General features: G+C 38.7%; 1 protein-coding gene across 10 annotated transcripts in view; it reads left to right on the forward strand.

Annotated features, from left to right (window-relative positions):
- Positions 1-22,262, forward strand: part of PAK3 (p21 (RAC1) activated kinase 3) — a 362,804-nt gene that overhangs the window by 256,395 nt on the left and 84,147 nt on the right. For 9 of the 10 annotated variants that reach the window (XM_019660229.1, XM_019660231.1, XM_019660232.1 and 6 more), the window contains 3 exons: positions 289-333; positions 1,503-1,656; positions 4,279-4,316. In XM_019660229.1, coding sequence (XP_019515774.1) covers positions 289-333; positions 1,503-1,656; positions 4,279-4,316 — 237 coding nt within the window. The remainder of the gene's footprint in view (positions 1-288; positions 334-1,502; positions 1,657-4,278; positions 4,317-22,262) is intronic. The other variant, XM_019660237.1, reaches the window with a different exon arrangement.

Below are 22,262 nucleotides of genomic sequence, written 5' to 3' on the forward strand. Positions count from 1 at the left end.
TAATGATAATTCTTATTATTGCATATTTATGAAGGAAGCACCTGGCCAAAAGTGGAATTATGTATCCAAACTTTGGAACGTTGTCCTTTTCTCTGTTTTCTTAAATCTGTTGTCCTGTAGCCTGTCCTGCCCCTGATTTAGTTAATACCTCCCTATTTTCATAACTGCTCCACTTTAGATGGGATCCCCCCCCCATTCAGACCCATTGGTTTCATCTCCTCCCACCTTCTAAGTTGTCCCACATTCTGTTTTAACTTTCTTTTCTTTCTTTATTTACGTCCATTACAGCCAGATCTCTATGGCTCACAGATGTGCCCAGGGAAGCTCCCAGAGGTGCGTCACAGGCCCAAAAGAAGCTTGCATCAAAGTGCTTCTTTGAGATGTCATAGCACTGCAGCAGCAGGTTCATGTGTGTGCAGTAGAGTTGTTGCTTGGCTTATCTCACTTTTTTGTTGTCATTCCCAAACTCTGGAGGCCCACGTCACACATTGTTTTACCGAGACTTCATAGGACAAAGCCACAGAAATTGTGTCTAGATGCACTTCAGGAACAGTGTATCTGTTTCTCACTCCAAGTTGCTCTTGGAGGTTAGATAATTATGAAATGGGGACCTCTGTAAGCTGAACATGTAGGAAAGAATGCTCAATGCTCAATGTAAAACTAACCTCTCTCTGTAATTTTTTCAATTCTCCTTGACTAGATTTCCAAATACTCCCTCCTCTCTGCTCTAAATGCTTCAGATTATTACAAATTCGCACAAGGCTTTGGCATCGTTGTCACTGTCCCCAGGTTCGTCCATGTGGCCAGTGAATGAAGTGGGGAGGAGGGGATGAAGGGAGAAGAGGAGAAAGCTGCAGGGAAAATGCCCAAAGCAGCTCTAATGTTAATGTTACTATTTAACATCTCAGTGGTTATTGCTCCTCTACAATTCTATTTTTGCCTCCTCTTTATCTCCCTTTCTATTAAAGCTCTAGATCCAAAAAATTACATTTTGTAATCACAAAGTATCAATTGACCAAGGGTGAGGCTTTCCTTTTATTCTAAAAGATATTCTAGTTACAACATGCCCAGAAACAGCTTATGATATCCAGTCAAATAAAATCTATTGATCTGCACTATACTATGCTGTGCATAAATTTAGAGAAGTCTTGCTATGTCTGCCCTGAGTCACCAGAAAAAAAAAAGCTAAGCCTTAAACATCATTTCATGGATGAGCAGAGTTAATATGGAGGTGATTTTCATTTGTTTTGTTTTTTTTCTATCACAGTCATACTCCAACCCACCCTTTTTAAGTTGGGTCCTAGTTTTACCTATGTGTTTTAATTAGAGAAGAGAATGATTGCATTATTAAGTTACTAACTTTAAATCTAGAGTGTAACTTCAGTTTCCCAAGTGTAATCCTACAGGTAGCATGGGCTTCTTGGTGAAGAACTTTACTGGAACAGAAAAATGTAGCTTCTGAATGTTCTGATCTGTCATTCTTTCCCTTTGGTTGTTCACAGGGAATTCCTGAGCAATGGGCACGATTACTCCAAACCTCCAACATAACAAAACTTGAACAAAAGAAGAATCCACAAGCTGTTCTAGATGTTCTCAAATTCTACGATTCCAAAGAAACAGTCAACAACCAGAAATACATGAGCTTTACATCAGGAGGTAAGTGTAAATCTAGGGTATAAAAAGTGAAAAAGTAATTCCAATCTCACAGTCTCAGGGCATTTGAAGTCAGTACTATTTCCTTCTCAGAATGACTTCAACAGAAGTAACCTAAAAGATGAGTCAGAAGTTGAAGTTGATTTACAGTGCTTGGATAATTTTAGAACTGAAATAATAAATTGTTCAGTGAAGCAGTAGTTTTCAGTTTGAATCAGCAATCACAATTGTCATTTTCTCTTTTCACTGGCACGAAGACACTAAGTTAGGATCAGGCATTGTGATGAGTTCAAAAAGTTAGAAGTGTATGGATCAAACCATGGTCTCTTGAAATACATTGTATCCTTTAGAATCATTTAATTACACCATGATGATACAGCACAAATTTTGTGGCTGCCAGGTATTTTTTATCAGACCTCAAAATCAGACTCAATAAGAGAAATCATGGTTTGCTATTTATATGAGTTCAAAAGGCCACATGTCTGCCAAATCTGGGCTTCATTTGCTAGCTTGTAGATCCTGCCTTTGTTTGAAGCTTTGATGTTCAAATTTGCAATGTAAGCAACTTAAAAACATATACCAACAATACTTCTGCATTTGAGAAGGGTGATCTGGGTTGCCTCTCTAGAACAATTTCTTATTTAACATCTAAAGAAAGAAGAGAATACTATCATTAGTTCCCAAGCTATAAAGAGCCTCTACCTCTTGGCATTGATTTTATTTAGTATAGGGCAGGCTTAATCTCTTCAGGAATGGTACAAGAATACATTTGGAAGCGGAAGTGTCTGATTTGGCCATATCAAATATCAAAGCCCAAACTGAAAGGTATATGGCAAGTTACTTGCTAAATGGTATATTTTTAAATGAGAATAAGGTTTCACTTCTGTTATCCAATGGCAAAAACCTAAAAGAAAAAAAAGCCATCAAGGGGAGCTTTTTTATGATGTTTAGTCCATCACATGGAATAAAATATTTAAGAGATCCTGGTGACACATCAAACGATGATTAATGTAAGAGCTGTGCTCCAAGCATACTGCAGAACCATAGGCAATAAGAACCAAGAATGAGTGTACTCATTAATACTTTTTAGATTCTCAGAATTTGTTCTTTATTCTAAGTTGGCACTGCTTTTTAACTCTTTTATTTTTAGGTGTCAAATTCTCTCAACTTAGAAAGAATAAATCCTGAAAACTATGTTGGAACTCAACAATATCTGAATTATTGCACTATTCTGAGTTGACTGAAACTCGCCATATGTTTTCTGGATGCTCTAGTTTTGCAACTGACTAATAGAACAGGAGGGGGAGGAGAAGAAGAGAGGGGGAAGAGGAGAGAGAGACAGGGAGAGGGAAGGGGACAAATTCTGGATATAGATGTACAGTATTCCCCCTTTAACTATGGCTTTGCTTTCTGTGGTTTCACTTACCCATGATCATTGATGGTCTAAAAATATTAAATGGAAAATTTCAGAAATAAACAATTCATGAGTTTTAAATTGTGCACTGTTCTGAGTAACATGATGAAATCTCACGTGGTCCTCCTCCAACCCACCCGGGACATGAATCACCCTTTGTCCAGCATGTCCACACTGCACATGCTCCCCACCTGCTAGTCACTTAATAGCCATCTAGGTTATCAGATCAGCTGCCAGGGTATTGTAGTTCTTGTGCTCAAGTAATCGTTATTTTACTTAATAAGGTCCCAAAGCACAAGAGTAGTGATGCTGGCAATTTGGATATGCCAAAGAGAAGCTGGAAAGTGCATTCTGGTGAAAGTTCTTGACTTAATAAGCAAAGAAAAAAATTGTATGCTTAAGTTGCTAAGATCTACAGTAAGAACAAATCTTCTGTCTATGAAATTGTAAAGAAGAAATGCATGCTAATTCTGCTGTCAAAATTCAAACTACAAAAGTTATAGCCACAGTGTGTGACAGGTGCTTAGTTAAGATGGAAATGGCATTAAATTTTTGGATGGAAGACATGAACAGAAAGCCTAGATTCCGTAAGTCCTCACTTAATGTCCTCCATGGGTTCTTAGAACTGCAGCTAAAGAGCATATAATGAAACCAATTTTACCATAGGCTAATTGATATAAAGAAGAGTTAAGTTCCTACAGCATCTCATCAATGTTATGATGAAACAACATTGAACAAAACTGCATTATTTGAGGACCTGCTCTGTGTGTGTGTGTGTGTGTGTGTGCGCACACGTGCACTTGTGCACATGTGTGAGGGAGGGTGGGAGGTGGGGAGGGTTCAATACTATCCGAGGTTTTAGTTATCCACTGGGGGTCTTGGAATGTATCCCCCCCATTAGGGGGGACTACTGTATAAAACCATACCAATCCAGGAGTAGGTAATCTCAACCTTCCTCCCTATAGATGACATTAACTGGAGGCTTTCATTAAAGTCTATAAAATGCCCTACTAATAATATGTTGAGAATGTAAAGGTGTTAGTTATTTTAAGAAAAACTGTTGTTTGTCATAATATCTATTTGATACTGTTGATACTGAATTGGAAAATTTTCTTCTAATAAAACACATGCAGGTTTTTTTTTTTTAGTATGGTCTTTAAATGAGGTAATATTTATGAAACAATGGTGACAGCTCTATCTTCACTTTTCAGATAAAAGTGCACATGGATACATAGCAGCCCACCCTTCGGTAAGTGAAAAATTTAAAACTGTTTTGTGTAATCAGTGTTTTGGGTAGTCCAACAGAATGCAATTGCACAGATTTAGTACTTAGATATAGAATCTTTTTAAAATAGTTTTTTAAAGGTATAAATTAGATATATAAATTCCACCTGTTTTTATGTATATAGTATAATGAGTTCTAGTGAATTTATACACCTGTGCTAAATTCACCACAATCCAGTTTTAGAACACTTTCATCACCCCAATATGATCTCCCATGCCTACTTACAGTTAATCCTCAGCCTCTAGCCACAGGCATTCATTAATCTGGTTTTATAGGTTTGTCTTTCAGGACATTTCAGGTAAATAAAATAATACAGTATCTGACCTTTTGGGATCAGTTTTTCTTACTCACAATAATGCTTTCAGGTTTTATCAAAGTTGTGTGTATCAGTAGTTTGTTCCTTTTTTGCTAAGTAGTATTCCAAGTTATAGATGTACAACTGTTTGTTTAACAGTTCACCCATTGAAGTATCTCTAGGCTATTTACAGTTTTTGGCTATTATAAATATAGCTACTATGAACGCACATGTATAAGTATTCATGTAGACAAATGTTTCTATTTCTCTTACATATAGAATCTTCAAAATAATAATCATAATGACAGCCATTTCTCTTTATTGCACATTTATAATGTGAAAGGCACTGGGCTAATAATACTTAACATTCGCTTACCCTTTCCTACAACCCAATTAGGTAATTCTTACCATTGTCTTCATTTTACAGATGAGGTTTAGAGAGGTGAAATAACTTGTCTCAGGTCATACCACTAAATCTTTCAGTGTCACCTATTCCAACAAACTGAGGTGCAGTGGGGGAGGTGATTTTACCCAAAGTCACATAGGTAGTTTTATCAGAGAAGTAACTAGAAAGTAAGTAACTTAGCAGAATACCAAGATGGCACAGTAGGTAAACGCTGCGCTTACCTTCTCTCACGACCATATCAAAATTAAAACTAAACTACAAAACAACCATCATTGAGACTCTCCTAAATTCTTGCTGAATGGAAGCCCTACAACCAGAGATGTGCAGAAGAAGCCACCTCAAGACTGGTAGGAGGGGCAGAGACATGGAATAGGCTGGTCCCACACCAGCGTGTGACCATTAAAGATCGGGAGGAGCGAGAGGTCCCAGCCCCACCCCAGCCAAGGGTTCCAGTGTCAGGGAGAGAAGTCTCCATAATTTGTGGTTGTAAAAACCAGAGGAGACTGTGACTGAGTGAGAGGGAGGGCTGCTGCACTCCCAGGCGCTCCTATTAAGGGACCACACACAGACTTACTCACCAATGCAATCACTGGCTCTGAGCTCCAGCACTCGGACAGCAGCTGGAGAGGTGACCAGACATACAGGGCATGGGGGGGAGAAGTGAGTTGTCTGGCTTGTGACGGGGGCTGGAGAGTCAGCTTTCTCCCGGACAGGGGAGCTGGCAAAAGCTGTTGTTTCTATGTTGAGCCCTCCCCCTTTCTGGTGTGCAGACACTGGTGGCTACCATATCTGAGTCTCTGCCAATCATTCACCATGCTCTGGCAATTCGAGACCTCACCCCACCCAACTTTGAGACACACCCAAGCCACTTCCAGTGGCTTTTTTCATATAAAGCACCTGCCTTAGCTCATGCTACAGACTTTCCTAGGGTCTCTCAAAGGTTTACAGAACCCAGACAAGCAGCATCTGGCTTGAGCATGTCCCGTACCTCTGGCTGAGCAGCCCTAAGCCTGGCACTAGTGGTAGCCAGCCTTCTTTCATGACTTGGCCTCTTACTGTGCTTCCAAGCATGGCACAGGTGGCAGCCATCTGCGGATTTCTTTGTGGCTTCTGCCAGGTAGCCCTGGGTGGGGCACGGGCTGTGGCTAAACTTGACCTACAGTGAATCCCCTCCAAGGTGGTCCTGGGGCTGGTGCCCCCAGTGGTCAGCTTCAAAATGAGCTGGAGCATCAGCCAGCTGCCTCCAAGAATGACACACCCAAGGGGCAGATTGGGCAGACACCAGAGTCCTGCTGAGGCAGATCCTGCTCCGTAGGGTCATCGCCTGCACAACTCTTCCACTATAGTTAAGGCCAGTCCTCATAACCAGTGAGCCCAAGGGTCAGTCCCTCCCATTGATGTGCAATTATCAACGGAGGCTCAACTACAAGAGGAGGGCACACACAACCCACACAAGGGACACACCTGGAGTTCATAGCTCAGGTGACCAGAATGACTGTGCCACTAAGACCCACAGCACACCTACTACATAAGACCACTCTACTAGGACGAGAAGACATAGCAGCCCTACCTAATACATAGAAACAAACACAGGGAGGCAGCCAAAATGGGGAGACAAAGAAACATTTCCCAAATTAAAAAATGGAACAAAGCTCCAGAAAAAGAACTAAACAAAATGGAGGCAAGCAATCAACCAGATGCAGAGTTCAAAAAACTGGTTATAAGGATGCTCAGTGATCTCAGGGAGAACTTCAACAGAGAGATAGGAAACATAAAAATGGAGATAGGAAACATTAGAAAGAACCAGTCAGAAATAAAAACTACAATAATGGAAATGAAGAATATATTACAGGGAATCAACAGTAGATTAGATGAAGCAGAGGATCAAACCAGTGATGTGGAGAAGATAAGGTAGCAGGAAACACCAACCAGAACATCAAAAAGAAACAAGAATCCAAAAAACAAGAGTTTAAGGGGCCTCTAGGACAATATCAAGTGTACCAACATTGGCATTATAGGGGTACCAATAAAAGAAGAGGGATCAAGGAATTGAAAACCTATTTGAAGAAATAATGACAGACAACTTCCCTAACCTGGTGAAGGAAATAGATATACAAGCCCAGGAAGCACAAACAGTCCCAAACAAGGTGAACACAAAGAGGGCAACACCAAGACACATCATAATTAAAATGCCAAAGGTTAAAGATAAAGACAGAATCTTAAAAGCAGCAAGAGAAAATCAGTTAGTTACCCACAAGGGAGCCCCCATAAGACTGTCAGCTGATTTCTAAACAGAAACTTTGCAGGCCAGAGAGATTAGCAGGAAATATTCAAAGTGATGAAAAGTAAGGATCTACAACAAAGATTACTGTACCCAGCAAAGCTATCATTTAGAATTGAAGGACAGATAAGGAGCTTCCAAAACAAAAAAAAAAAGCTCATCACCACCAAACCAGTATAACAAGGAATCTTAGAGGAACTTCTTTAAGATGGGAGGGGGATTGGGGTGGCTGAAAAGAGGAAGGGATTAAGAAGTACAAATTGGTTGTTACACAGTAGTCATTAGAATGTAGGGTATAACATAAATAATATAGTCAATAATATTGTAATAACTAGGTATGGTGCCAGATAGGTGCTAGATCTATCAGGGTGATAGATGGGAATGGGGTTGTGAGCAGTGTGCAAAGGTAAAGGTATCATGAAATACAAATTGATAGTTACAAAACAGTCATGGGAATGTAAACCATAGGGAATATAATCAATAATATGGTAATAATTATGTATAATGCCAAGTGGTACTAGTTAGGGGGATCACTGCCTAAATTATATAAATGTCTACTATGCTATACACTTGAAATTAATATAAAATAATATTGAATGTCTACTCTAATTGGAAAATTTAAAAAGTGGGGAAAAGATCAATAATATTATTATAGTGTGCTATAGTGTCAGGTGGTTGCTGGACTTATCATGGTGATCACTTTTGCATAGGAAATAAAATTAATAATGTGATAATAACGCTGTATAGTGCCAGGTGGATCCTGTTGAACAACTATGATGTACACCTGAAACTAATATAATATTGTATGTTAGGTGTATATTAACTTTTAAAAAAATCTTAGAAAAAAAAGAAAAGAAGTAACCTAGTTCAAAGTCCTTGGAAATGCTACAGTATCTGATAGACTACCCATGCAGATTAGACAGATCGTAGATAAGGCTTCCCTTTATGTGATTTTCATTTTGTATCCTGATAGAAATTATTTCCTTCCTGATTTGTTTCCTTAAGAGTGAAATAATTACCATTAGGGAAACTTTCCTGACTTTTTATTCAGTCATGGGTAATCAAGCTGATTCTCCCTTTTGTAGGAGACACATGCTGGTCTGCATTATGTTACCCTGGTTGGCCATTGTTTCAGCAGTAGATCATTAGTGGTAAAGAGTAAAGGCTTTGAAATTGTATAGCAGTTCTTCAAAATTTAAAAATAAGATTACCATATGATCCAGTAATTCCACTTCTGGATCTATATACCCAAAATAATTGAAAACACAATCTTGAACAGATATTTGTATGTCCACGTTCATAGCAGCATTATTCATAATAACCAAAAGGTGGAAGCAACCTAAATGCCCATCAGTGAATGAATGGATGAAAAAAATTTGGTATATCCATACAATGGAATATTAGTTAGCTCTAAAAATGGGAGGACATCCTGACACATTCTACAACATGCATGAACTCTAAGCTCTTTATGCTAAGTGAAATAATCCAATTACAAAAAACAAATACTACTTTTATGAGGTACCTAGAGTACTCAAAATCATAGAGACAGAAAGTGGTTGCTGGGGGAGGCAGAAATGGGGAGTTGTTGTTTAATGGGTACAGAGTTTCAGTGTTGCAAGATGAAGACTTCTGGAAATGGATGGTGGTGATGGTTACACAACAATACGAATGCATTTAACATTACTGAACTGTACACTTCAAAATGGCTAAGATACTAAATTTTATGTTATGTATATTTTACCACAATTAAAAATAAAATTTAAACACACAATGTGATATATGGGTGATGTATTACAGAATTGTACACTGGAAACCTATGTAACTTTACTAACCATTGTCATCCCAATAAACTTTAATAATAATAATTAAGAAAAAAGAATGAAGGCCCTGGACATAGGACTTATTTCTCCACTTACAAGCTGTGCAACTTTGGAAAAATGGCTTAGCTTATCTGAGCTTCTAATTCCTCAACTTTAACTGAAAATAATAACTGTACCTACCTCCTAAAACTTGTGTGAATATAGAATGTGATAATGCATTTAATATACTTAGTATATTACATAGCAATGCTATGTGTTTATTAGTTATAAGCTACTATTACTATTATTATTAGATGACAACAAGAGGAAAAACTTACTCTCTCAACGTATAAGGCTTGAATGATGCAATGGTACTTGTGCCTTGCTCAGAGCCCCCAAAACAGAACAGAATGTAGCCCTCCTATTCTCACTGGTCATTTCCTCTTCTTTTTCTTTGTCATGGCAGCATACTGGGCCACACTGAAAACAGCATGTGAAGGGAGGTACTAGCAAAGTGGGAAAGACAAAAATGCCAACCTTCCATGATAAACATACACCTTACCTCCCTTGATTTAATTAATACTATTATTGTGCAATACTGACTGGGTATCCTGGAAAATAAATAGTTGCTAATTTTTTAGGTAGGTCAGTTATTTTAAATACCAACCTGCTAGAATGGTCTGTGTATTGTTTTTTATTTTTGTGAACAGTTTATATCTCCTAAGATAGTGTCTTTTTTTAAGCTTGCTTCTATTGTTTTTGCTTGTAGAATTAAAACTAAATCTATATAATGACCAAAATATTATATCAAATCAGAAAAAAATATGATGATCTCAGTGTTTGGAGATAAAAACCATGGGATATTCACGTATTTAACATATATTTATTAAGTGCTTCCTTAAAAATACTAGGCAATTTGAAGCTCAGTCTGGTAAGGGAAGAAAAGTATGAATATAAACAAGCTCAGCACAATATGGATCATGTTACATACCATAAAATATGTCCATTTTTTATGAGAACTCAGAGAAAAGAGATTATTTTTAGCTGGGGAGGAAAAAGGAAGCAGGCCCTTGTCTCCAAGGACTTAAGCTCAGTACCTGGCACAAAGTAGTGCTTGGTACATGTTTCTTAAAAGTTGAGATACAATAGAAAATGGTTCATGTAAAAGGTAGCATTTGAGCTAGATCTTGAAGGTCAGATGGGATTTGGATCTGTGAAGAAGGGGAAGGGCATTCTAAGCCAAAGGAAAAGGATGAGAAAGGACATGATCCTGAGGAGAGCAAGGATCTGAGAGAGGGCTGTGGGTTTGAATGAAGACTGAGATGCAAGAAAGGAAATCATAGGAATTAAGCATTGAAAGTTAAGTTAGAGCCAAATCATAGAGGCTCTTAAATTGTATTCCAAGGAATCTGGCTTTTTTTCTGTGTATAGTGGAAAGTCCTTGAAGTTTTCTGGCACAGGAAAATTAATGATTAAATTTATACTTTGGAAAGAGTGATCTGACAACAAATGTCCAGAATGAATTAAGGACAGGTGAAACTGGATGAAGGGAGACCAGTTGGGGGAGTACAGTAAGTCCGTGACTTACGAACATTTGAATTGCAAACTTTCACAGATACAAATGGACCTTGCATTACAAACATTTGTAGATGGGAGCAAATTGCAGAAGTAGCTCCCATGTCTGCTGGACATTGTCACCGTTGTGCTGCTGTGTGCTTACTGTACAGTGTGATAGTGTACAGTAGTCCAGTGCTCAATCAGAGCCCAGGATATCCGGAAGCAAGAGGAAAAGCAGTGGTGATGTGGAGGGGACTGCTAGGAAGCATCAAAGGTGTATAAGACTCACTTTGTCGGACTTACAAACGAATCCGACTTAGGAACATTCTCCCAGACCTGAACTCGTTCGTAAGTCGGGGACTTACTGTATTGCAAGCCTCCAGGCCAGCGATAATAAAGCCCTAAATGAGACAGTGGCAGTAGGACTGGAGATTGTTCAAATTCCCAAGAAGTTTAGGTTATTGATTAGAGGTTGAGGTCAAAGATGATTGCAAGCTTAGAATGATATGTGGGTGGCCAAAAAGATGGAAATGTCATCTTTCAGGAGATGCAAATTTTTGTGACAAGATACTGAGTTTCCTTTTGGACAGTTTGAGTTTGAAGGGCTGGCAGGATTTCCAGGGGGAGACAATTAATTAAACTGCTTGACTAATGCTGGGTTTCTCTTGATTGCATTAGCTGAATTAGACCCTTAAGTTCAGGTTAGGTCACTTCAATGGGATTCAGAATGGAGAATTGCACCTTGTGTTCTCCTTATGGTTCTAAGGGGAGATTGCACTTTGCACTGCTTATGGTTGTTTGTTTGTTTGTTTGTTTGTTTGTTTGTTTGTTTGTTTGTTTGTTTTGCTTTTCGTTACAAATACTCCCGGTAGACCCAGCTATCATATAGATCTGATTTAATGGGATTGGCAAGCCTTTATTGACATACCCTGAACTGATCACAACTTTTGGCATCCTCTAGTAGCCTGGGTGGGAATTAAAATAGAAGCAATGTTGTATTCACTAAATGTTTTAAACTAATGGCTATGTAATTAATATTGAATTCAGCAATACCTTTCATAGTCATATGACATCTGCTTTACTGCTCACTCATCGTAGCTTCTTTGATATTAGAGTATTAAGTGCTAAATACTGTTCAGGGAACTACTCTTCAATTTGACACTGCTTTTTAAATTTTAAATTTGTATTGAACTATTGAGAGTGAAGTAATGCATTTGGAATCCTGAGCTAGTATTCTGAATGTTAGGTAACAGCAATAATATGAATATACCATAATTTGTGCCTAGATAACCTGGGTGTACAGTTGACAGATTGTGCTTTTAATTTGCAGTACTAATTTACTTTGTCCATCTAGAGTAGTGATTCGTTTACTTCACTGTGCCTCAGAATTGCCTGGAGAGTCTCTTAAAATGTGGATCCTAGGGCACTACTCCCAGAGTAGATCTGGAATGAAACCTTGATATCTACATTTTAAACAAGCACCAAAAGTGATCCACAGAGCGCAGTTTGTATTATCTAAGGTCTCTAAAGTTCTTACTTGTAATTTCTATGGCTTTTTAAAATTAAACTCAAAGAAAGGAGAGTTTTCTAAGGTAGTTCCTCTCGCTGGTGTATTCTCTGGAGCAGGCTTTATATCTTGGAGTTCACGGATAGGCGTCAGAAGATCTATGAACACTTGAAATTATATGTAAGAGCATGTGTCTACATGCATTTTGGGAGTGACAGGCCAGACCCTTCAGAATGCTGAAATAATCCAGGACTCAATTCAGGTTAAGAATTACCACCACCACCCCGCCCCTGTGTCCCAGTGTGTGTCGTAATAAGAGTGTCAAAAATATCTAATCTCGCAAATGATACCATTATGTTCGTTTTTATGTCCGAGTAACATTCCATTGTATGTATGTACTACCTCTTCTACTACCTCTTCTTTATCCAGTCATCTATTGATGGGCACTTGGGTTGCTTCCATATCTTGGCTATTGTAAATAGTGCTACAATGAACATAGGGGTGAATATATCTTTTCAAATTAGTGTTTTGAATTCCTGTGGATAAATATGCAGAAGTGAAATTGCTGGATCATAAGGTAATTCTATTTTTAATTGTTTGAGGAACCTCCATACTGTTTTCCATAGTGGCTGCACCAATTTGCATTCCCACCAACGGTACACAACGTTTCCCTTTTCTCCGCATCCTCACCAACACTTGTTTTTTGATTTCTTGGTGATAGCCATTCTGACAGGTGTGAGGTGATATCTTATTGTGATGTTAATTTGCATTTCTGTGGTGATTAGTGACATTGAGCATCTTTTCATGTGTCTGTTGGCTATGTTTATGTCCTCTTTGGAAAAATGTCTATTCAGGTCCTCTGCCCATATTTTAATTGAATTTTTATTTATTTTATTTGTGTGTGTGTATGTGTGTGTGTTGAGTTGTATGAGTTCTTTATAAATTTTGGATATTAACCACTTATCACATGTATCATTGGAAAATATCTTCTCCCATTCAGTAGGTTATCTTTTTGTTTCAATGAAGGTTTCTTTTGTGTGTAAAAGAAATTAGTTTGATGTAGTCCTTTTTTAAAATTTTTACTTTTGTTTCCCTTTCACGAGGAGGCATATCAGAAAAAAATATTACTAACAGCAATATTAGAGAGTTTACTATCTATGACTTCTCTCTTAGGATCTTTTTCTTCTAGGAGTTTTACGGTTTCAGTCTTACATTTAAGTATTTAATCCATTTTGAATTTATTCTTGTATATGGTGTAAGAAGGTGGTCCAGTTTAATTTTTTGCATGTATCTGTTAGGTTTCCCAGCACCATTTATTGGATGGACCTGGAGGGTAATATGCTTAGTGAAATAAGTCAAACTGAGAAAGACAAATACCATATGATCTCACTTATAGGGAATCTAAAGAACAAAATAAAGGAACAAATAAAACAGAAGCAGACTTATAGATACAGAAAACAAACTGATGGTTGCCAGAGGGGAGAGAGGATGGGGAGCTGGGTGAGAAAGGTGAAGGGATTAAGAAATACAAGTTGGTAGTTACAAAATAGTCATGTGGATGTAAAGTGTAGCATAGAGAATATAGTCGTTGCAATAACTATGTACAGTGCAGGGTGGGTACTAGACTACTCAGGGGGGAATCACTGCATAAATTATATAAAAGTGTAAACACTATGCTGTATACCTAAAACTAATATAAAATAATATTGAATGTCAACTGTAACTGAAAAAATAAATTTTTAATATACCTAATTTCAAAAAGACAAAAATACTCCTTACTTGCTAGCCACGTATCTATGCTTACTATCTATGTATATTTTTACAAGTTTAGACATATTAGATGTAATGATTCTCAGCCTGGAAGAAAAAGTGTAAAAACCTGTTAATCAAACAAAGTTTATTAAACTTACAGCAGCAAGAAAGAGTACTAAATTGATAGAGTCTTAGCAGTGTCTTAGAATGTGGATGTCAGGGGAGAATATTTATAGGGTTTTAGCACATGGCTGTGGGATATTGAAGCAGGTCTTGCAAGGCAAGGAACAGGTTAGGATTGTACAGTGTTTATGATAAAATACCTTTGGACTGGTGAATAAGTGAAGTGAGAGTCTTGAAGAGACTCTTGGCAAATAGGCTGTTATTGTTTTCTAAATGATTTTTATTGAAATATAGCTAACACAATATTATATTGGTTTCAGGTGTACACCATAGTTATCGAATATTTACATACCTAAAGAAGTGATCATCATGATAAGTACAGCAACAACCTGACACCATACCACACTATCACAATATTATTGACTATATTCCCTATGCTGTACATGAACTCCCCATGACTTATTTGTTTTATATCTGGAAATTTGAAACTCCTATTCCTGTTCACTTTCACCCCCTCCCCTTTTTTAATTTTTCAATTCCAGCTGATGTTCAATATTATTTTATATTAATTTCAGGCGTACAGCATAGTGGTTAGACATTTGTATAATTTATGCAGTGATTCCTCCCTCACTAGTCTAGTACCCACTTGGCACTATATTATTAACTATATTTCCTATGTTTTACATCTCCATGAATATTTTGTAACTACCAACTTGTACTTCTTAATCTTTTCACCTTTTTCACCCTGCCCCTCAACTCACATCTGTCACCTCAATAAATCTAGTACCCATATGACACCATACATAGTTATTACAATATTATTGATTATAGTCCTTATACTATATCCGACATCCCCAAGACTGCTTTGTAACAACCAGTGTGCACTTCTTAATCCTTTTCCCCTTTTGACCCATCCCCAACCCCCCACCCATCTGGTAACCATCAAAATGTTCCCTGTATCAATGAGTTTGTTCCTCTTTTGTTTGTTTATTTGTTCTTTAGCTTCCACATATTAGCAAAATCACACTGCATCTTCTTTCACTGTGGAGATTCTCCACTCAGCACAATACCTGTTAGGCCCATCCATGCCACCACACATGGCAAAAACCAATCCCATTCCCTGGTCAAGCAATGTTTCATTGTATATGTATACAACCTCTTCTATATCCATTCATCCATCAACAGACACCCAGGCTGCCTCCACATCTTGGCCTTTGTAAACAATGCAGCAATGATTGGATGCTCTTATCCCCTGGAGGTAGTGTTTTGGGTTTCTTCAGATAAATGCCCAGAAGTAGAATTACTGGGTCTATCTTTGCCTCTTGTTATAGCCTTTGATTTAAAGTCGGTCTGCTGTGGTATAATTATTGCTGCACCAGTTTTTTGTTGTTGTTGTTTCTATTTTCATGAAATATCTTTTTCCATCCCTTTAATTTCAGTCTGCGTGTTTCTTTTGATCTGAAGTGAGTCTCTTGTAGGTAGCACATGTAAGAGTCTTGTTTCTTATCCATTCAGCCACCATATCTTTTGACTGGGGCATTTAATTCATTTATGTTTAAGTAATTGTTGATAGGTATGTAGTTATTGCCATTTTATTATTCATATTTTTTATTATTTTTTTAATGTATTAACGAAGTCCCTTAAACATTTCTTGTAATACTGGGTTGGTGGTGATGAACTCAGGTTTTTCTTGTCTGGGAAGTTTTTATCTGTCCTTCAATTTAAATGATGGCTTTGTTGGGTAGAGTAATCTTGTTTTTCTATCCTTGCTTTACATCACTTTGAATATTTTGTGCCAATCCCTTCAGGCTTCCAAAGATTCTGTTGGGAAATCAGCTGAGAGGCTTTTGGGAGCTCCCTTGTGGGTAACTAACTGCTTTTCTCTTGCTGCATTTAAGATTCTCTCTTGTCTTTAACCTTTGGCATGTTAATTATGATGTGTCTTGGTGTGGGCCTCTTTGGGTTCATCTTATTTAGGACTCTGCACTTCCTGGGCTTGTAGGTCTATTTCCTTCACCACGTTAGGGAAGTTTTCAGCATTATTTATTGAAATAGGTTTTTCAATTCCTTGCCATCTCTCTTCTTCTGGTACCCCTATGATGTGATTGTTGGTATGCTTAGTGTTGTCCCAGAGGCCCCTTAAACACTTCTTGTTTTTTTTATTCCCTTTTTTGCTATTTTGATGTGGTGTAATCTGCTACCTTATCTTGTAAATCACTGATTCAGTCCTCTGCTACATTTAATCTGCTGTTGATTTCCTCTAATGTATTCTTCATTTCAGTTATTGGAGTCTATTTCTGACTGGTTCTTTTTTTATGTTTTCTATCTCCATTTTTATGTTTCCTGTCTTTTTGTTGAAGTTCTCCCTGAGATCATTGAGCATCCTTATTACCAGTGTTTTGAACTCTGTGTCTGGTACATTGCTTGTGTCCATTTTGTTGAGTTCTTTTTCTGGAGCTTTGTTCTGTTCTTTTATCTTGGACATATTTCTTTCTCTCCCCATCTTGGCTGTCTCCCTGTGTTTGTTTCTATGTATTAGGTAGGGCTACTATGCCTCCCAGTCTTAGTATAGTGGCCTTATGTAGTAAGTATCCTGTGGGTCTCAGTGGTGCAGTCTCCCTGGTCACCTGATCCCAGTGCTACAGGGGTGTCCCTTGTGAGGGTGGTGTGTGCCCTCCTGTTGTAGTTGAGCCTGGGTTGCTGTTTTCAAGTCAGTGGAATGGACTGACCCTTGAACTGATTGGTTTTGAGGACTGGCCATAAATGCAGTGGAGAAGCTCCTGTGCAGGGACTGATGCTATGGAGCAGGATTCATATTAGCAGGGCTCTGGTTCCTGACCTGTCTGCCTTTTGGGTGTGTCATCCTTGCAGGCAGCCTGGTGATGCTCAAGCTCTGTCTGAAGCTGGCCACTGGGCATGCCAGCCCTAGGGCCTCCTGGTAGTCTCCCCACCACAGGCCAAGTTCAGCTGCACCGTGTGCCCTGCCCAGGGCCACCTGGCATGAGCCAGAAAGCAGTCCACAGATGGCCACTGTCATTGCTAGGCTTAGTGGTACCTTGAGAGGCCAAGCCATGGACCGAGCCTTGCTGTTACTAATGCCAGGATTAGAGCTGCTCAGCTAGAGGTATGGGACACGCTGAAGCTGCATGCTACTTATTCGGGTTTTGTGAATGTTTAAGAGATTTTCAGAAAGTCAACAGCATGAACCAAGACAAGCCATTTGTACAGAAACCACACTGGAAATGGCTTGGGTGTGCCTGGCATTTGGGTGGAGTAGGGCCATAGGGAATCACCAGGGTAGGGAGATCAGGTGTTATCCAGATTGATGAAGATTCAGATATGATGCCCACCTGTATCTGAATGCTGGGTAGGGGGAGTGCGCAACAAAGAATGGCTTCCACCATTGCCTCTATCCTGAAGAAAGCTGCCCCTCCAACCCTCACCCTGCAACCATACAATTCAGTTTCTCGTTGTCTGTCCCTGGTGCCTTTTGAGCTGCTGCCCCAGCACTGGAACTCAGAGTGTCTGAGTCCATCAGCAGTTAAGCCTATGCATGGGTCCTTTAAAGGAGCACCTGGGACTGCAGCCACGCCTTGTCTCACCCAACCACAATCTCTGCTAGTTTTCACAGCCAGAAATTATGGGGAATTTTCTCCCTTGCATTGGAAGCCTGGGCTATGCAGCCTGGTCTGTGGCTGGGTCCCCTGGCTTTTCCAGGGCAGACCCCTATAGTCAAGATGTCCCTCCCAATTTTTTTTTTTAAGATTTTTTTTATTGGGGAATTGGGGGGATGGGAACAGTGCTGGGGAATTCAGGAAAGGGGAACAGACAAGTTGCTGTCGTTTTGTTCTTCAATCTAGTTGTGGAGGATGTTGCTTCACTGGCCCAAGTTGGCACCATCATTGTGCTCTTCCCGGGTGAGGCAGATCAGTCGCCGGCTTCTGGACGGCCGCTCACTGCGGCTGCTGGCCGCTCACGCTGGCTGCTGGCTACACACGGTAGCCCATGGCAACCCACTGCCACAGGGGCTGCAGCCTACGCCGTCGCCGGCGACTCACGGCAGCCCAGCTCTAGGTTGAGCTGTTGTTCAGCTTCTTAGCTGTGGAGGGCAGTGTCACTGGCCCTCATATGTGGGATCCGAACCGGGACCCTCTGGCATCCCAAGCCAGCTCTTAACCATCGCGCCACTCGGCCGGCCCTGTCCCTCCCAATTTTTAAAGGTCACACAAGCATGTGGGACCACCTGTTCTGCATCTCTGCCCCTGCTACCAGGCTCAAGGTGGCTTCTTATGTATGTCCTTAGAGATAGAACTTCAGTTAGCTAGACATCAGGCTCTTCTCAATGATGGTTGTTCTATAGTTTACTTGTAATTTTGGTGTGGTCATGACATCTGGTAAGCCCAGCATTTGCCTACTCTGCCATCTTGACTGGCAATCCAACAGGCTGTTTTTTTAAATAAGTAAAGTACCTCACTTGGTTCAGTCTTATCTTCCAAGAACAAGTATTTCTTAAAGAAAGGTATTTTTGTTTATTCTCAGAATTCTTTATAATAAAAACAGGAAATTTTGCTCTGTCTTGATATTATTTAATACATGGAAAGAAAATTATGCCCTTTGCCAATATTATTGACAAAGAGATAGAAAAGTACGCCTGGCCCCAGTATTGTTTAACATGAGGGCAGGAAATTATGTTAATTTCAGTTCTCAGTACCAAGGACTGGTGTTATAGATGTATTGCTGGGTAGTTAATGCTCCCTGGCCCAAGCATTATCCAAAACAAAATGTCCACTGAAGGTCATAATTTCTTTCCAACCAAACGACTGATGTGGCAGGATAGTGTTTTTTTCCAGATTAACTGAAACATCTGTCTTCCTTCTCGCCTACAAATCTTCAGAGGATAAAATCCTTTAGTTTTCCTAATAATTCCTTAGTCCATATATGGATATGGGGAATGTCCCCCATATGAAATGAGAATAGTGAGGGTAGTAATGAATGTTAAGAAATAGTCAGTGAAATTTGCAGGTGGATCTTCTCTAGTAAAATAACAAGCGTTGAGATGTGCAAGTTTACCTCTTCACCAGTAGGCACTGATTGGTCTTTGTACTAGTCTAGAACTGGGCCTAGAAACCTAGACCTTGGCCCATAATATTCACCAGCAGGGCCATTTTTAGACCCTCATAGACAGTATATACACTCTCACTTATGAAAGCCATGTGATACATTGTATCAAATATGTTAAAGGGCCCCTATACCCTACTTTATATATTGCCATATAGTTAAAAAAATTTATTTTTCAGGGGGAGGGGGGATGTTACCTGGTGAGGGTGAAAAGGGTAACTATTGCATTGTTCCGTACACCTGAAACTAACAATAAAAAATAAAAATAATAAAATAAATTTATTTTTCAATTATAGTTGAAAATCAATACTATTTTATATTAGTTTTAGGTATACAGCATAGTGGTTTGACATTTATAAAATTTATGAAGTGCTCCCCCAATGAGTCTAGAACCCACCTGACACTACACATAGTTATTATATTATAATATTATTGACTATATTCCCTATACTGTACTTTACATCCCCATGACTATTTTGTAACTACCTCTTTTTAAAGTGGTTTTAAAATTATTGATTTTGAAATTATTTGATTATAAGTAACATTTATTTTATTTTATTTTTAAGATTTTATTGGGGAACTGGGGGAGGGGAACAGTGTTGGGGAGTTGGGGAAGGGGAACAGCCACGTTGTTGTCCTCAATCTTAGTGTGGAGGGCACAGCAAGCTCAGCTCCAAGTCCAGTCATGCCGCTCTGCTCAAGGTGCTGTGTTCAATTAATTGCAGGTGGGCGTAGCCACCATCCCATGTGGGAGTCGAACCAGCAGCCTTGTTAAGAGCGCACGCTCTATCCCCTGAGCCACCCGGGATGCAGCTCAGTTCAAGGTGCCGAGTTCAGTCTTTAGTTGTGGGTGGGCATACCCCACCATTCAAACCCACAGACTTGTTGTTAGGAGCACGTGCTCTCACCAGCTGAGCCATCCTGTCACCTGTTGGCAGCTCAGCGGCAGCTCAGCTTGGGGCACAGCCGTCACTGGCCCATGTGGGAATTGAACCGGCGACCCTGTTGCTCAGAGCTTGCACTCCTGGGCAAGCTCTTAACCAACTGAGCCACTCGGCCAGCCCCTGATTACAAGTCACATTTAATTTATGGTTAGGTATAATTTTTTGGAAATCATTGTGAATACTCAAGAATTGTTGCTAAATAAGACAATCTAACCTACAATATTTTTTTACAATTTGTTTTGATTTAATGAAATTCCTATAAATACTAAATTTAAATGATGAGTTAAATTGAGACATAGTTATATGTAATAAACATTTAATTGTACATTAATTAATTTAGATTTTATGGTTTTCTTGTGGAATTTTGGAGTTAATGATTTATTTCTGACTTACAACATTTTTATAGGCCCACATAAAGCTTATTATCCCTAGACATGTTTCATATTGCCTAACAGAAAAATTACTTTGTTTGCCATATAAAAAGTCATCAGTTTATATGCATGTTCTGCCCTTTTATCAAGGAACAGGGATTAGGTGCATTTTTGGTCCAGGTTGGTGTAAAATAGAGCAGAACTTTCTGGGACAAAATAATATCAAAGCAAATACCAGTAACTCAAAAGCAATTTTTCCCTGTGCCAACTGAGATGCCCTGAAGAGTTAGCTTTTCACCATAAGAAATTTTTTTTATCTGAAAACTTAATATTGTTAACATATGTTGCTATCCACACAACCACAATACAATATATTAGCCTAGCTCTTTTGGCTCAATTAAGAATAAATATAGATGTATAAATAAGAAAACCAATATCAAGTAAGCATATCCACTTCAATCTGTAAATCACTCAGTATGTATATTGGGGCAATTTAATATTCTCTCAAATACTTATTTATAAACTTTAAGTTGTCTTCATTCTCACAATAGATAAACGTTGCTTACTCTGATCAGATATACGGTTACACCTTATTATTCCACCATAGGTTTATATATGATTGTAGAAAATCTACAGTAAACTTTTAATCGTAGGCTGAGGTCCTATGACATAATAGTCTATTAGTAGGCTGCCTGTATCTGCCTCAGGAGTTTTGTTCTCAAGAAATGAAAATCCTTTTTAGGATTAGCCTGAGCCAGTATACCTGAATGCATAAACAAAGAACAAATAAATAAAAAAAGAAATGCACATACACAAACAAAACAAAAAAATCAAAATAACATTTGTAATAGTGCTTTGCAACAGAAATATAATAAAAACCATATATGTAAATTTAAATTTTCTGGTAGCCACATATATAAAAGTAAAAATAAATAGGTGAAATGGATTTTCATAAAATATTTTTAAGTCAATATATTCAAAATATTGTCATGTCAACATATACTCTATAAAAAGCAATAAGAACTTATTTTACAATTTTTTCATATTGCATATTTAATATCTGGCATGCACTTTGCCCCTACAACCCATCTCAATTCAGACTAGCGAATCATGTGTTCAATAGCCATCTCTGGCTAGTGGCTGCCATATTAAACAGCACAGACCTATAGCATGGTTCAGTGGCTTTTAAATTTGAGTCTGCATCAGGAGCATCAGGAAGGCTTGTTATAACCCAGATTGCAAAGTCCCATTCCCAGAGTTTCTGATTCATAGATCTGGACAGAGCTTGAGAATTTGCATTTCTGATGAGTTCCTTGATAATGCTGATGACGCTGATCTGGGGACCCCAGTTTGAGAATGATGGCCACAGTTCTTTCAAAATCCAGCTTTGGTACCTTTTACCCCTGCATTAACATGAATGGTCAAGAACCGACCCTAGATACTGTGGTTGCTGTTGTTAGTTTTGGTGCTGGTGTAATTGCATTTTTTAACATTGCAAATCACCATTTACCTGTTGGTTAAGATTGAATAATTACTTCTGTAGATGGGCATTCCTTAGATCTTCATGTCTGTTATTCTCTGAGAGCCTCTTTCTAGGATGCTGAACAGGGAAGAAACATTTATGGGCTTACTTGTACTTAGGGACTATTTGCAGAGCTGTATTAATAGTATATCCATATGCATGCCCTGATCTTTAGACACAAAATAGCCCTTTTCTGGTTGAGAACCTGTCAGTCAACAAATTGACAATCTTCCCA

The sequence above is a fragment of the Hipposideros armiger genome, unplaced genomic scaffold (genome assembly GCF_001890085.2).
Source record: "Hipposideros armiger isolate ML-2016 unplaced genomic scaffold, ASM189008v1 scaffold_314, whole genome shotgun sequence".
Taxonomy (NCBI): domain Eukaryota; kingdom Metazoa; phylum Chordata; class Mammalia; order Chiroptera; family Hipposideridae; genus Hipposideros; species Hipposideros armiger.